The sequence below is a fragment of the Chelonoidis abingdonii genome, chromosome 15 (genome assembly GCF_003597395.2).
Source record: "Chelonoidis abingdonii isolate Lonesome George chromosome 15, CheloAbing_2.0, whole genome shotgun sequence".
Taxonomy (NCBI): Eukaryota; Metazoa; Chordata; order Testudines; family Testudinidae; genus Chelonoidis; species Chelonoidis abingdonii.
Window position 1 is genome coordinate 23,808,499 of NC_133783.1, and position 17,291 is coordinate 23,825,789.

At 45.5% G+C, this 17,291-nt stretch overlaps 1 protein-coding gene across 1 annotated transcript in view; it reads right to left on the reverse strand.

The window, feature by feature from the left end:
• CDH23 (cadherin related 23) overlaps positions 1-17,291 on the reverse strand; it is a 508,967-nt gene that overhangs the window by 167,418 nt on the left and 324,258 nt on the right. The window contains exons 15-18 of the mRNA XM_075072614.1: positions 14,966-15,071; positions 13,958-14,085; positions 3,221-3,293; positions 756-872 (exon numbers count right to left, since the gene is read on the reverse strand). Coding sequence (XP_074928715.1) covers positions 756-872; positions 3,221-3,293; positions 13,958-14,085; positions 14,966-15,071 — 424 coding nt within the window. The remainder of the gene's footprint in view (positions 1-755; positions 873-3,220; positions 3,294-13,957; positions 14,086-14,965; positions 15,072-17,291) is intronic.

Here is a 17,291-nt window from a genome sequence, read left to right on the forward strand (position 1 = left end):
GATCACTCCTCCTGTCCACAAAATTGCATCTAATTAAGCGCACCTTTACAGAGCAGGTTCAGCTAATTTGAATCAGGAATGTCTCTAGAAAGTGCATACACCTCGAAAGCATTGAGCAAGCAGACACAGTTCTGCAGTATCTTACTTTTTCATCCTTTCTTTACATGCCCCTACGTACCAATGTATACTACAACGTGCTGTGATTTGATGTGAGTGAAAGGAGTTCTTGGATCACACTGGATACTCAGATTTTTCCAGGAAGCTTCCTCCCAGCATTGCTAGGTCAGCAACAGCTTAGAACAATGTGGTATGAGCTTCTTCATAATTATGGCCAGTTATGTCATCTACACTAAACCCCAAGCAGCCCTGGGAAACAACTTCCTTTCCCTTCTCCTAGACTGAATAACAGAGGAGAATGTTGATTAAAGTTCCCCTTGGACCAGGCCCTTTGTTCTCTAGTCACACTCTGACTTCCTTCTAGAAAATGACTGTGGATTTGGGCACCACATACTATAGTGGCAGGATGGGTAATTGTGCCTGAAGTCCTGGGACCAGGTGCACTTTATACTCCCTTGGGCTGCTTCTCTCCTACAATAAACACAGTGGGGAAGGAATGGAGGGAGGAAAATGACAAGAATATAAGGATGGAGGGAAGAAAGAAAGATGAGAGAGAGGCAGAAAAGGAGAGAATACGAAAGATGCTGGAAGGAGAAAGAGAGGTGGGGGGAAGAGAAAGATCACGTGGGCAGGCTCACCTGAACGAGCATTGATCCGGAAGTGAGAGGAACCTTCGAGGGAGTAGATAATTGACTCTTGACCATATTCTCTGGACCGGTCCAAATCAGTGGCATTTAAAAATAGCACTGTGGCTCCTTGGAAAATACCGGAAATGAGGACTCAAAGATGCATATTCGTTAGCAAACTGATGGACAAGGGCTAGGTCAGAAAGCACAGCACCCCCAAAACACTTGACCCAGTGGTCACTCCAAACCAGGAAGCACGTTCATATCTATTCCAGACCTGTTCTTTTAATATATCTATCGTTTTCTACCCTGCTAACTGGTCCATCCCTCCAAACTGACTGTTGTATTATCAGCAGCTCTAACACCCAATTCAAACTTGTCACTGTGTCTAGAAATCCCAAAGTGAGAGTCTTAATAACCTGGCAACTCCTAAAGAAAGTACACAGGCCCTCAGGGATTTTAAGTGCCATGTTAGTGGCATTTTAATGTTAACCCAGGGGAACGAGGTTGCATGAGCCAGCTCTGGTCGGATGTGTAATCACTACCACCACCAGCTCGGTCATGACCAGCAAGCAGTTCATGATGGGTTTGCTACTCACATGCTCCAGGAAAGCTGACAAGGATAAACTCTTTAACAAAAAGGTATTTAATGTTGAAGGGATTTAAGTGCCACGGTGAGTATCTTTGGTTGCATAGCTGGGAGGCTGTTGCTTTCACAAGTTGCTTTCTCAGTAAGACAAGGGTGTGAACTGTATATGAAGGTGGAGAGGGGGGGAGCTTGAGCTCCAATTGGACAGAAAGTCATTTTTGCCTTTTACAGGTTTACTCTAGCTCTTCTGATTTTCACTGTATAAACACAAATCAAGCACATGCTTTACTTGATATTTACCAGCTTAGCTATGAACTGGGTGATGCTGCTTCCTAATGCAACTGACTGGTGAAAGCAGAACCCCAATTACTCCCTTGGTACAGTATGCATGGACACACTGTGTAGAAAATTAGGATTGTACCAAGCACAGGTGCTTTGGGAGTTTGTCAGCCTCATGCTACCATGCAGGCAGGAGCAATAATTCTGCATCCAGTATCTGCCAATTATAAGGTTGGAGGCCCGCTAGCATGGTTGAGCATCCAAGAGGAAACATGTGGATAGACTGCACCTACCCATGCATTGACCAGCTTAGGATGGTACTGGGAGAAATACAAGCAACTCTTTTTTCCAACGATGCAGCAATGTATGTCAGTCAATATGTGCCCCCCTACCAGTGTTCCTGAAGGTATTATCACAGATTCTGCTCTAGGAGGCACAATGCCACCAATTAGCACTTCCTGGATAGCACATCTCCTCTCCCAACCCTTATGCCACCCTACCTATAGGTGCCTTCATTGACTCCTGTATGGATGTAAGTACATAATCTATTTGTGGGTGTGATTTCAAAAGCACTCAGAGTTGGCCTATATCTGCTTCCAGTGAACTCTATGGGAGTTTCACCATTGACTCAAGGGGGAGCAGAGTTAGGCCAACAGGGACTGTCTTTAGACAGTGCTAGCACAATGGGGGGCCTGGTCCTAGACACTACAGCAATACAAATAATAAATAACACTATCACCACAGAGCGCTTGAGACACGTACAGGGTGGAATTTGCAATAGTTTTGTCTGAGTTATATGTAAGGGATATATTTTAATTTTCAACTTAAAAAAGGGCCCATCACACAAATTCTGGATGGTGAATAATGTTAACAAATATATGTAACCCACTGGTCAGTGTGTGCTGTCTCTCTCCCTTTGTGCCCAATCCAGAGGATGTGAGGATTACAGCTCCAGCTGCGGAGGCTGGCTCTTTAGCTCATGCTGTCGAGACCCAGGCTTTCAGCTCTGGAGCTCCCTGGTTCAATCCTCAGTGCTGGCTGAGATGGAGGCTGTCACGTATACACTTGGTAATGTGCTCATAAGTGTCAACCCTGAAGGCTGTCATCCATCACTGAGCTGCACGCCATCCCAAATCTCACCCACTAGGCAAATGCCAGAGCAAAAAGATACTCTTCATGGCTCAGTGGAAGGTCTAACAGTTTGAATCTGTTGAATCAGCAGGGGAAACAAGACCCAGAACCAATGGCCTTTCCTCAGAATGCCCTTCCTTCAACTCCTCACCATCCTTGCCTGATGCTAAAACACCCGTGCAGGTTAAGCTGCTACAATGGTATGTGTGGAGAGAGGCAATGTGCATGACTGCACATATCTTGTGTGTGTGCAATGCATTATGTATGTATTGAAATCATACCATTAGGCAGCTAATTCTCTCTCTCTCTGCAAACTTGCTTCTCATGGGATGCTGACACCCTCTGCCAGGTAGTTGGGCTCTTTTGGAATCTAGTGCCACCTCCCCATTGGCCGCGTAGGCAGCCATATAAAATATTACCAGTAAGACACCACAAATGGGAAGCCACATAAAGAGAATGGGAGCACAATTCTCCATACCTGCCATGATGTCTTCCATAACAGTAATGACATAAGATGGCCGGCTGAATGTGGGTGGATTATCATTTTCATCCTAAAGAGAAAATAAGAGACGTTGGAACACACTGACTTGGAAAAAGACAACAGAATAATGACAAAACTCTGGTGTGATAGGACATGGAAATGTCTACCTCCAATTGACTTGCTGCCTCATTTGGACCAGAACACTGCTGCTTTAACAGTACAGAAAGGGGGAGGATTGTCTTGTGGTTAAGGCACAAGGCTACAACCAGGAAGATGTGTTCACAGACTTCCATTGCAACTCTGGTCAAGTTATGATACTTTGTCTTTCTATGTCTTAGTTTCTTAATCCATAGGACGGGACAACAACATCTCTCTCCTTGGGGTGTTGTGAAGGTTAATTAGCTACAATAGGAAAGTTGTTTGGAGATGAGAGTGCTATGTAAAGGGTAGGCATTGTTATCTGCTAACACTGTCTAGGGGTCGTGCATATGCTGGGAAAGGAAAGGCACCTTATTTTGTACATTTCTTTTCTACTCCATTTTTCTGCTGCTCTCATAAGAAGCTTGAAAACAAAGGGTTCATCTCTTCTCTGTTTCCAAATTGTTGTCAGCACAAAAGGAGAGGCCAGGCATAAGGGAGCCACTTACGACGCCCTGGTTCTGTGTTGTTTGGGACCTTATGCCAGTCAAACAGAAAGCATTGACATGGCAAAACATAGCTCCAGCAATGCTCCTTCTGTCCCCAGGTTCTTCATACCATGAGTAGGGAGTGCACAGCTGGCAAAGGAGCCAGCTTTCCCAGCTTTATGCCTGCAGACAGCTTACCTCCCCACAAGGGAATTTCTGCTTGCCACTTTGGCCTGAGCTGGCCACTTTGACTCAATGGTTCAAAGTGGCTGGAGTGGGAATGAGACTGTGGCAAAAGGTGTCTTTCCCTACTGATTTTTTAAAATAAACACAAACACCAATTCCCTCCACCCATAGGCATTCACTCCATGGTTGTATGGGGACTGGAACACCCACAGAAAAAAAATAGTGGGTCCTCAGCACTCATTGGCGGGCCCCGCGATCAGCTCCTCCCTTTCCCTCCCAGTGCCTTCTGCGGCTCAGCTGTTCAGCTGTGTGCAGGAGGTGCTGGGGGGGAGGGGGCGAGTGAGGGCAGGGCACGCTTAGAGAGGGGGTGGAACAGGGTGGGAAGACACGGGGTGGGGGGGGAAGAGACAGGGTGGGGACGGGACATTGGGGGGAGGGTTGAGCGGAGCAGGGATCGAGAACCTCTGGGGAAACGAGAAAGCCAGTGCCTGTGCCTCCATCACTCACATCCTCCATCTATAGACGTTTCAAATGGAGCAGAAGCCATAGTGGCTTCCTTTCGTTAGCTTCTCTGCGTGTGCACAAGTACCAGTACAGATGTTAACAGGACTGTATTAATTATCTGCGTCTGCAGAGAAAAGTGGTGGATTCTCTCGTGTTTTGCTACTGACCGAGCTTACAGTTTCTGGGAAGGATGCAGAGGGAAACTGATACACAGAATCCCAAGGAGATTCCTTCTCTGATATAAACATTTTCAATTAATTAAGTCTGGTGCTATAAACTGCTTTCTTTCTGTTATTCATTAGAGAATGTCTTGCGAGTGCCTCCTCCTCTTCCAGCACACAGTTTTAGAAGGGAGCAAAACATTACAAGAGCCAAAAACAAATACAAGCAACATCTCCTCCTCCCTCAGAGCTGCACACAAAGATTTTATCATTCAGGATCACACTGGCCAATGACATATGGTCCTGGAAGTCATGTTATCTTTTTATTTTGCACAAAACGAGAATCATCTGATTCCTGATTACAAGGAGGAGGGAAGGACTCATACTTTCTTTTACAAAAGTGAATGAAGTGCTGATGAAAGATGACATTTCTGAGGACAACAAAACCTCTGTTCACAGGACAGCTCATGGCACAGACAGTGGCAGTGCAATTTTTACCACACCACCACACTCACCTAAACATGCCGAGACCACTGCTAAGGGTGAGAAGGTAGTGCAGTCTCCAAGAACTGTTCTACTAAGATGCCCCAAAGAACTCTGCAGTATTTGTGCCTTGGATACTTGTCTACTAGCAAAGGAAGATCACTGACTCATTTCACAATGGCTGTCAGATGTTAAGTAATAACTAATTGTAGACATGCTGACTCACTCCTGCGGCACCTCCTGCTGGTCTCTTAAGGAATTAGCTCTTTTTCCAGTCAGAAGCCCCCTCTGCAGGCCAGTGATCCACTTGTTCTCTTGGCCCCCATGTCCCTCCCTGGACCCCGGTGCCCTTTTAACTGGGGTGCTGCCCCCTGGCACTACCCCACCAATCTGGGTCTCCCCTCCCTAGGGAACCCCCAACCCACTATCCCCACTTTGCCTCAGTTTTGGCTACTGCCCAGTCTCCATCTAGCCCCCATTCACTGGGGCAGATTGCAGTATCAGCCACTCATCATAGGCAAAGGGGTTTGGACCTGCTGCCTTTTCCTGCCCCTTGAGCTGCCCCCTGCAATCCCAAGTACCCATTGGCCTTATGCTAGGCCACAGCCTGGCACTTTCCAGGCTAGAGCTCTCCAGCTCCTCAGCCTTTCCCCACTCAGGTACCCTGTCTCTAGCTCCCTGCAGCCAGGCCCTTCTCCCTCTACAGGCAGAGGGAGACTGTCTGCTCCTGGCTTCCCTGGCCTTCTTATACAGGCCAGCTGTGGCCTGATTAGGGTGTGACCCAGCTGTGTCTGCTTCCCTAATCAGCCCAGCTTTTAGAGCTGCAGCTTTCAAGCCCTCCCAGGCTGCTTTTTAAACTCCTCAGGGTAGGAGCGGGTAACTAACCCACTACACAAATCTATGCCAGGTTGGACCCATGAGATAGAAGTGATCAGCTCGGAGATTTGCGTAACACCAGTCCACTGAGTCATCCAACCCTCCTTGCTGTTTTCACCTTTTCCTCTAACTTTAAAATGGTTTAGCCCAAAATTTCAAATAAGTGGCCAATGATTTTGAACACACAGCTTGACATCTTGGGTCTAGTTTTCAGAGATGCTGAGCATCCTCAGCTGCTATTTTCTTCAACTGAAGTTATGGGTGCTCAGTGCTTCTGAAAGTTAGATAGCAAGGTACATCAAGGTGGGCATCTAAAATCAAGTGGCCACTTTGGAAAATTTTGGCCAGAATGTTTGATGCTGAAATATAAAATCAGAGAAATGTAGGGCTGGAAGGGACCTCAAGAAGTCATTGAGTCCATCCCGCTGTGCTGAAGCAGGATCATACCCAACAGGTATTTGTCTAACCTGTTCTTAAAAACCTTCAATAATGGGGATTCCACAACCTCCCTCAGTAACTTATTCTAGTACTTAACCACCCTTAGAGTTTGAAAGGTTTTCTTAATATCTAACCTAAATCTCCGTTGCTAAATTAAGCCAATTACTTTTCGCCCTATCTGGACATAGAGAATAATTGATCACCGTCCTCTTTATAAGAGCCCTTTACATATTTGAAGACTTATCAGTTTCCCCCATCCGTTTTCTCTTCTCTAAACTAAACATATCCAGGTTTTCTTAAACCTTTCTTCATAGGTCATGTTTTCTATAGCCTTTACTTTATTACTCTGCTCTTTGGACATGTAAACATAAAGTACGCCAAGGTAAGAAGCAACAGTTCCTTAGCTTTGGAATGATTTCACCAGTTAAATATTGATCCCTGAATACATTCTATACCTAAGATACATTCATCTCTGAAAGGGTATATTGTTGAAATAATAAAATATATTCAAGAATATTTCTAGTTATCACTTCTAAGGTGCCCATCCTGCTGATGTCTTTTTGAAATAAAATGGATGTGAGCAATACACAGTTAATAACTACCAATATTAGTTGTAATTTATTGTTCAATCCTGTATACATTTTGCTATACATTTAAATTAAATTACCTCCCCCTTCACCCCAAACATGCACACTGCTGAGTGACACAGTTAAGCTGACCTAACCCCCACTGTGGACTTTGCTGTGTAGACAGAAGAATTCAGCTGTACAGTTGCAGCCGTGCTGATGTAGGGCTTCCAGTGTAGACAAGATTGGACACTGGTGCGCATGAGCTCTGCACAGTGCAGGGCCTACAGCATAGGGGATGAGGGGAGGTGACTTTATACAACCTTCTTGATTCCCTTATTCTGGGTCCACCTGGCAGTGGTTCAATGGCAGGTGCAAGTTCGAGCCATCTCAACCACCATCAAGGAGCTACTGGACAATGGTGAATCGGGCTCATGATGCACAAGTGATGACTTTGCCAGAAGCAGTAAGAGGCAGCCAGCAGAGTCTACTGACAGCTTTAAACGGACTCATTTTTAAAGATTTCCATTTCTCAGTGAGCCCCTTGTACATAACAGAACCAAATTAAACACAAAATCCCTATAAATGTTTTCATAAAGGAATTTCTGCTCATTTCTTGGTGGTGGTTTTTTTTTTTTGGGTGGGGGTGCATTAAGCAAGAGAGAACCCAACTAGTTAACTGCAGGAGAAGCAGTGAAGCTTACTTCACACAAAGCGCTAGCAAACATACCTAATAAATAAACTCAAAAAACAGGTTTTTTGCTCACTTTCTTCAACTGATTCTCAGATCAGAAAGGCAGCTACTGCATTTGACCAACTGACCAAGAATGTGTGGGATAACAGGAAACTAACACTGAACACCAAGCTACCGGGCTACCAGATGTGTGTTTTCAGCGAGATCTGGACCTCCTACAGCAGGCATGAGGGAAGGTTAAACACCTTCCACAACTGCTGTCTTCGTTGTACTCTACACATCAAGTGGGAACTCAAAGTTCCTGACACGGAAGCATTTGAGAAAGCAAAATTGTACAATTTAATCTATTCTCAAACACAAATGTCTCTGTTGGCTCAGTCATCTGCGTCAGATGTAAGAAGGATGCATTCCACAGGATCTCCTGAACAGAGAACCTGCAGATGTTCCTCGGCCACTGGAATGACTTTGGTTCAAGTTTGAGGATGTTTGCAAAAGGGACATGAAAACTCTCCACATCAACCCCGCAAGCTGGGAAGACGCAGCTAGCAACAGGCTACATTGACTCCCTGGTGCAGTGCAGCCCTCCAAAGGAGGCTGAAGAGAGGTGGCTGAGAGAAAGGAAAGCAAAGCGAGAGAAGAGGGAAGAGCAACAGGCCCCAAGTGCTAGTAGTATATTAGTTATAGCCTCTGACCCTGCACCTTTTGCCTATGCTATTGGTGACAAGGCCTGTCACATGAGAATTGAACTTTTTAGCCACTTGTGATGCTGCACCAAGCCATACCATAAGTGAACAGCTTTTGCACTTACACCATAGTCTTTCAAGACTGACGATTGCCACCACCATGTTCAGCTATGGTAACGTTAAGTGATCCTATCTCTACTAGTAGATACAAAAAGGTTCAGACAAGAAATATGATTTTCATGTTGATGGTGTCCCTTTAAGCTTGTCTCTGCTGGGAGTCAGAGACAACTGCTGTCCTGATGAACTAGATAAACACCACTTGGTTTAAAATATTCCTAAAAATGGAAGAAGGATCAGCTTGAAGGTGTTTTAAATGCCATTCAAATAATGTTAAACTGACCAAACCCAACAACAGAAAGGAGTTAAAGAATAAAAACTGACACAAAATAAAATACCCCATTTGCTTGAGTCCCTAGGTCAAGGATGAGCTTTCAGAGGCCTCTGACAGCCCTATAGCCATGACTGATCCTTTTGCCATTGAACGTGATATTTGAGGCCATTTCACATGCCAGTGATGCTCTTCACACTCTAATTAAATTGCCATTCTCTGTTATCTTTGTTGGAAGCAGGCGATCTTTAATCAGCCTTTGCATCACTTCTGTGATGCTCAGTTTTGCACACAGTCCTCTCGCAGTGTGATGAACCTTAATGTGGAAATCCCCTCCGTTTTATACTCTCATTCTTGGAGGGCATGGCTATTGGGAAACCCATCCATCAAACTTATTAGTGTTGCATTTAGTGTTTAATTATGGGAACTCAGTAACAAGCTTGCATATTGTGAGGTGGGGGGGATGTCTGAACATGGATGGTGAAAGCAAGTGAATAAATGAGAGAATATGGAATAAATTCCCGCCAACTCTGGGAAACCTTATTCTGTCATTTTTCACTACTAGGTTTTCGCACTTTTCCCCAAATTGTCTTGTACTTGCCATGGTTGGAGACAGGACACTGGCCTAGGCAGCCACTGGTTTGAGCAGTATGGCAATTCCTACACTCCTTTAAGAGAAATGATTCACCCAAACAGGGGAGTAAGAGCCTCACTTTCTGCCCACCACCAGCCCTGCTCCCAGGCTCATTATATTTGACTCATCGGCTTCAGAGAAACCGATTTAAAATGTTTCCCCATCACTCCACATCTTCCTTGCCAAAGGCTCTATTTTCTTTCTCAAAGCAAACAGCTAGTGCTAGCAACCTCTCTTAAGGGGAGACTTTGTCAATCACCAACACCTCTTTTATTATATACTTATATATAGTTAGAGTTACTGGCTCACTGCGCAAAACGGCGTCTAGAATGTCAGTGACGGAGAGCTAGGCAGAAACTTATTAGTGGTGATATTTCCTGGGATCCTGGCATCACACTTGCTATTAGTTCTAATTCAGCGGCTCCCTCTACAAAAGCCTATTGTCCCCTAATGGGAAATCTACAAAGCGAGTTTGACTTCTTTATTAAAAACCAACAAGCAAAGGATGAAAAAAAATTACCTCCCTCCACACTCTCAGTCACTCTCTTGTTCTGTCTTTTTTTGCTTTAAGTGCCATTGTGAGCCACTTCATCATCATCATCATCTTTTTTTTTTTTCAGTTGAGAGAAAATCCCTTTGGTTGAAAGTGGAGAAAGTGACAGCTACTTAAAAATCATCAATGTACAAAATCAGCCAGAAGGAGATGACCTTTTCAAGTGTGGTCTTTAGATAGATGTGATTACACTGTCCATAGAACAGCTAGGGGAGGATGTATTTAGCCACTACTAAATTCCCTTATTTCTCCCTCTTATTCCGCCCCATAATATTATAAAAAGAGTTGTGAGGGAGGGAGAAGAGGGAAGAAGAAATCACTCACTTCTTATAGCAATGAGTTCCTCCATCCTCTGGTCCGTGCATTGATGCCACTTACAAGCAAGATCAGATCACAATAAGACTGAAGGGTTATCAAGTAAACAGACTCCATTGCTGATACCTTCCTGGAGACTTTGTGAAATCACAATATGTTGCAAATCGACAATCTGATCTAATCCTGCAGAGCAACATGTATAAGCTAATTCCACCATCGGCACACACATACCATCTCTGATAAGAACATCTGTATCAGGATGCAGAAGGCAAAGGAAAGCATCTGGTACAATGCAGCAACCCAAACCTTATCCAGCCAAGACAGCTAGCATTTGAAAAATAAACAATTGACTGTGACTGATTCAGTGACTGATAATTTCAGACACTGGAAGTGCTAACATGCATTTGATATTCATGTCAGACTCTGTGCCGTTTGGTTTGAGGCACCTTTAGCTCTTTAAAAATGAGGAAAATGGGGGAAGAAAAAGGAAGAGCCTCTATTATTCCCTTTGAACTTTGCAAAGATGGAAATAAATGAAGACACTCTCCTATCAGGCATCTGCTCTCTTCACCCCATTCTGATCCCCGTGTTCCACTGCTTTGCAAGCAACTCAGTGGAGGAATCTCCCAAAGCTTCTTGTCAGGTTAGTTGGCATAAGAAGGAGAACAGGAAAACATCACTCTTACAAGTCAGTTCCTGGGGTATTACCAATACCACTTCCATATTAGGTGAATCCATCTATACTACACTCTGCTGAACTTACACCTTCTGTTTCTGTGTAACAGCAAGTGCCCACAGCATGAGTAGTTAAGAAAGTTACAGTAAGATCCAGGATGCTGCGCTGATAACACTTTGGGGAGACATAGCAGTTTCCATGAAGAAGAGTCAGATTCCCAAAGCAATCACCATCAGGTGCGGAATACACATTACCTATAAAGACTACACCAGGAATCTAGTGGGCTGAGAACAGACTCCGGGCAGGAACTATGGTCTAACCCTAAGTGATCACAGACTCTTTCTGCAGACTTGGGCAAGTTTACTTAAACTTTTAGTTTCTCTTTTTGTAAAATATACATAATAATTCATGTTGTTCAGCTATTTGAAGACAGAAAGCACTTTATAACTGCTAAGTATTATCCTTGTACTCCTAACCACCACCCCTATCATGCTTCTGACCCTGCTGTAAGCTCAAGCCCTTTACAATTAGATTTGCATGCCTGGATTTCAATGGCTTTCACACAGTGAAAGCAGAGGAGAATAGGTGAATGGGTCCTAATGATTGACTTCTGTTTGACTGTTTCCATGAGACCTCAGAGAGCAGCTAGGTCTCTCCACTGCATCACCCTCTGTCGCTCAGACACAGCAAATGTTAGAGACAGATTGAGTTTGTTTAGCCACCAGATTTCAACTCTCTCCTCAAAATGGGCAGTATCTTACAGGCCCATAAGGCTTGGGTTTGCAAAGCATCTAAGGGAGTTAGGAACCCAGTTCATTGAAAGGTAGAATGCCTAACTCCCTTCGGCACTTTGAAAATCCAGCCCGACATTACTAATTTTATTTTTGTAAAGGAACTCTCGGCAATAACTTTTTTCACTCTGCTTGTGGCTCACACCAAAATCAGTTTATGAGCTGCTTCTGCTAGCTCTGCAAGAGAAGATTATGAACAAAAATTATTCCTTAGATGTTCATGTACCTGCTAACATCACTGATGATGCTGGTGCTCATACAGGGCTACTTCTCAATTAGAAACACAAGGGATGGGGTAAGATGGGTTTTATTAAAAAAAACCCAAACCCCACATTTGAGAGGGAAAGGAATGCTATTTCTTTAGGTTGCTTTTATGAGGGAATTTCAAATAATGGAGAGAAGAGTGTATGTGTGTGCATATATATTTACATGTTTGTACATATAAATACAATACATGTACTGTATCGTATGCACACGATATATTACATATATATCCACAGGTGCTGGGTAATCTTGCTCTATGATATAAAGGCAACATCTGGTGTTTACAACAGGAAACTGCAAGACAGGATCCTGGAGCATTACTCTGGTTCTGCCACTTATGTAGTCCGTGGGCTTTGGCAGGTCACTTAACTTCTCTGTGTATTATTTTACACAGCCAAAGCATGAGCAGAATGGTACCTATCTATCCCACAGGGCTTGTAAAGCCCTTTAAGATTCTTGGATGAAAGATGTTATACAAATGCAAACCAGTATTTACTCCTGGGGGAATTCTGTGCCACTGCACATGTGCGGAATTTATGTCCCCTGCAGATTTCTTTGCTTCCCAACAGAAAAATGACTTTCTTAAGGGGAAGCAAAGGGAAGCCAAAAGAGTGGTCATGTGACCCTCCCCAGCAGTATTTTTCATGTGCCCAGGGCAGCTGGCAGAGAGGTAAATCACTGTGGGGCAGGGGATGGGACTGGAGAAGACCCAGCTGGTGGCCCCTACCCTGCACCAGGCTCAGCTGCTAGTCCCAGCTGACCTGGGGAGGATGGAACTTCCTCTTCCCCCACACGGCATCCAGAGCCAGGTCAGACCCACCCCCAGTTTTCTCCCCTGGCTGTAGGAAGCTCTGCAAACTCTCCCAGCCTGCACTCTTCCTGCACCCATCACGCCTCAGCTGCAAGGGAAGGGATCACTGTACAGGGAGCAGCTCTCCTATCTGCCCAACCCCTGTGCAGCGAGACCCCCTCATGCTCAGACATTCCTGCTGAGCCTCACCCCCCTTGCACCCAGAACCCTCCCTGACAAGCCCCACTCACCCTGCACCTGGACTACCCCGACAAGCCACCTGCACCTGGATCCCCACCCTACTGAGCCCCAAACAGCGGAACATGGATTCCCACCCCACTGAGCTCAACTCCACCAGCATCTGGCCCCCCCACTGAGTCCCCCAAATCAAGACCTCCCTGCCAAGCTCTATCCCCCACACACCTCCCCTGCTGAGCTCCATCCACCTTCACCTGGATCCCCCTGCAGAGTCCCATTACCATTGCACCCAGAACCTCCCAAAAAGCCCCTGTGCATCCAGATCCACCCTGCACACAGACCCCCCCACTGAGCTGCCTGCACCCAGATTGCCCCACACAGAACCCTCTCAACCACGCCTGGATCTCCCCACACTAAGCCCCTGCACACTTGGATCTTGCCCACACCTGGTGCACCTGGCATGGAGGGACAGGGCCCTGGGGTGTTTCTGGGGCAGGCCATGTCCTAGCTCTGTGTCAGGGTTGGATGTAGCCTCATTGCTGAGTCCGTGTCCTGTGGGGAGCTGCACAGTGATCTCCCACCTCTGTGCAGCCAGTGGCCTGTGCTTCCCAATGCTATGCTGGAGCCTCCACATTTATTTGACAAATAAAATTTGCAGAATTTTTGCAGAATTTTAGAATATTGTAAGCAGAATTTTTATTTTTTTGGTGCAGAATGCCCTCACAAGTACGTATTCTTACTAAAGTAGAAAAACAGCTGGGGCATACTCATGACATCAAGCATGTGGACATACTCATCTGGCAGTGCCCAAGCTACTAGCTATTAGTATGCCATGATGAGAATTTCCTGCTTGGGGAGGACTTTGTGGGGAGGGGAAGAGTGCAATGGAAGGCACAGCTAGTACTTACAAACACCTCTATGGTGATGGGAACAGTGCTGTTAAGTGATGGGACACCAGCATCCTTGGCCATCACAGTCAGATAAATAACTCCATTGGAGACTTGCTCATAATCCAGAGGACGAGTCACGCTTATCACTGAAATGGCGTAAAGCATTGGAGTAAATGCAGCTGGTACTAGCCCACTTCACAGCTAACACATACACCCGAGCACATGCACGCACACATCAAACAGCAGCAGCAGAAGTCTGTCTGGTACAACTCTTGGAGCAACACATTTAGATCTTGTCTATGCTAGGAAAATCTGAGTTTTTATTCCTCATTGATATAACTGCACTTGTGCTACCACTGGCAGCAGCTGGTCACAGTGCTTACAATGCCAAGCCCACCATGGCCAGCACTGGTGCAGTTGCTCCAGTGCAGATAACCACAAAAGTTTCCAGGGTTGATGCACCCTTAGTAATCCACAGAAGCATTTACTCTGAGTCAGCCTCAGTCACTCAATGGCGGTATAGCCAGCCACTCTTCAGAGCAGGCACCAGCTTCCACCCCTCCCAGTAAACAATTGCATTTCTTAGCAGAATTGCCCTGATTAAAGCCAAGATTTTCAAAAGTAACAAATGTAGGGGGGAGGTCTCAATTTTGAACTACAAAATTGAGACACCTTAAAGGGGCCTGATTTGCACCTTTTGGGGAAGGCAGGGACCCAAACTTTCCTGAAAATCAGCCCCCAGTATAGTGGCCTGTGTTGGGAACCCAATACCGGTAGCACTCAAAATGACTAGTCACTTTTGAAAATCTTGGTTGATTCTTCTCCTGATACCAAGAGTCAGAAGAACAGCACCGAATACCACGTCCACACACCACCTTCTGTATGCAGCCAATGCTGCAGGCTCTAGCCCATGCCCAAGCAGAAGGGTAATGTATATAACCAAGCCACCACTCCCACCTGAGTGCCACTCGGCCCGTTACCCTTCCCCCTCGTGGCGCACCCTACCAGCACCCCAACAGCACTCACCTCCATACCCTTCAGAGACACTAATGTCAAACGAACTTCGGAAGGCTGAAGCTTGCACGATGCTGTAAGTGATCTGGTTATTCGGAGAGGAATCATCATCAGCTGCCTAGGTTGAAGCAGAAAAAAGCCCCAGTGTTATCATATAAACACAGACGCTGTCTCTGAGAAATGCTGCAGCCTAATACGCAGAGAAAAGAAGGCAAACAATTTTGGGGAAAAGATGGGAGGAGAAGGGGCTGGGGGAAATGAACAGTATAGAAGGGAGGCAGCAGTGGTACGGGAATGGAGATCTGTAAATGGATGTTCCTAAGGTTTATATCAGCCTTTGCCCTAGTCTAAATATGGTCATAACTAATTCTAGGTGGTGAGTGTGGGGGTCTGTCACAGATCTGTCTGTGGCAGCATGCCCCCTTTAGGCTACGTGGAAAGTGCATGCATGTGTCCAATTACTCCATTCTCATCCACACAGCAGGTGCTATGGGGTCTTTTCAGCATGCCAATGCTCACCTTCAGGGTGGGGCCTCTCATTCCCTCTCTGTGTCCCCAGTGCACCAAACAGCCTCTAGTCAGCAAATGGGGTTAAAAGAAAGGCAAAGAAAAACCTGCAGGCAGCTCCCTCCAGACTTCAGAGGGGCCTGGGAGTATCAGCATCCACTTCAGAGTTCTCTGGGATCCAGTGCAAGCCTCAATTCTTTCACCCTTCAACTCAGGGGTTCTGTACCCTCCTCCTGTGAGGGCAGGGCTCTGCAGCTGTCAGTGCTCTTTCCAGGCCAGCCCAGTCTGAGTGGAGTTCCCTCTTTTTAACTTTTCCTCCAGTCCTGGCATGATTTGCAGGTGTGATGAGGCAGGGACCCTCCAGCCCAAAGCAACTTCTTAACCCCTTCCATGCTAGGGTGGAGTTTATATATTACATCACAGGGTCCCTTACATTGTAACAAGCAGAAAGGCTTGGTTTCCTCTTGCTGTTTTCTTCTGGACTACCCTTTTATCCTTATGTTTATGCCAAATAACCTTCCCTCCTCTCACTTATGTGTGCCTTGGATAAGGTGTCCTCCTTCCTTCTGGACTGCTTGCCAGAGTTTATGAGGGCAAGACAGAAACATTCACTAATGACAGACACCACCTTGCTCTGTGAATTGGTGAGCAGCAAGAGATGACAGAGTTTTGAAATCATCATCTCTCTTCACATCCCACCACAGAGAGAAGAGTCACTGTGTCTTAAATGCATCCTCTCCGTTCCCTCACACCTATAAAGAATAAATACTTAGATCCAAAATATCTAAGAGATGACCACAATACTCTTACAGTACTCACACTGCCTGAGTTTACTGAAGACAGATACCAGCTTGAAGAAAACTGCAAAAGGCCTAGTTTATTCCTGTCATGCTCAAGGAGACAAGTGGATTCCATCATCTCTTGTTTTAAACAGAAAAAGCTTACAATTCGATCAGCGACAAACTGCTCAACTCCCACAGGTAAATACGATTTCATCAGGAAGGGATCTGATGATAATGAAGATAAGTTTACATTCTGGAGAAAGCTTTGCTAGTGTTATGGTACACTCCAGGGGTAACTTTGGCGATGATACAGTTGGGATGGGAAATTCTTGTGACTCTCCTCCTCTTTGATAAGCATGGCTTGTCTACATTTGTGGAGCTTGTCTACCCGTGTACAGCTTGTCATGCCAGTGATGAATTTTGAAGTTGAATAAGCTTGTCTCAAATTTCAAACCTATCAAAATGGAAATTCCACTGCCTTCAGTAATTCTACATTTCCCTTTAACAGTACGTTCCTGTCCTACAGCCCTGCATTTCACAGGAACTCCAGAGCAATGATTATACAGACACTCGTAATGGAAACTCAGCTCTCCCAACCTCTCACACTTTCTTCTCTTTACTTAGCTGAATTCATTAGCATCTTTCCAATCCTGTCACAAAATCCAGAGCGCCTTCAGGGAAGTCCCAGTCACTCAGTGTAATAAAGTCTGATACAGTAAATCCTGCACACATCCAAGGAAGTCAGGGTGGGAGGAGGGGAGGAAAGGGACATGGGGAAAGTCTAGGCAGCTAGAGAAGCAGAGTCAGTTGCATTTCACAATAAGGAGTAATTAAAGCATGCAAAGGAGCAGATGGTCTGCAATTCCTTCTCCTCCTTCCTCCCCACCCCCATATTCCTGACCAGTAACACTACTGTTTAATTGCATCCATAAAGGGTTCAATTATAGTGGGTAGCTCTCTCCGTGGGGCTTCACCACCTGGGCTTCAGACTGCTTTCAAATGGGAGGGGATGACAGAGAGCAATGATGAGTAAAAGAGAAATTAAAAGA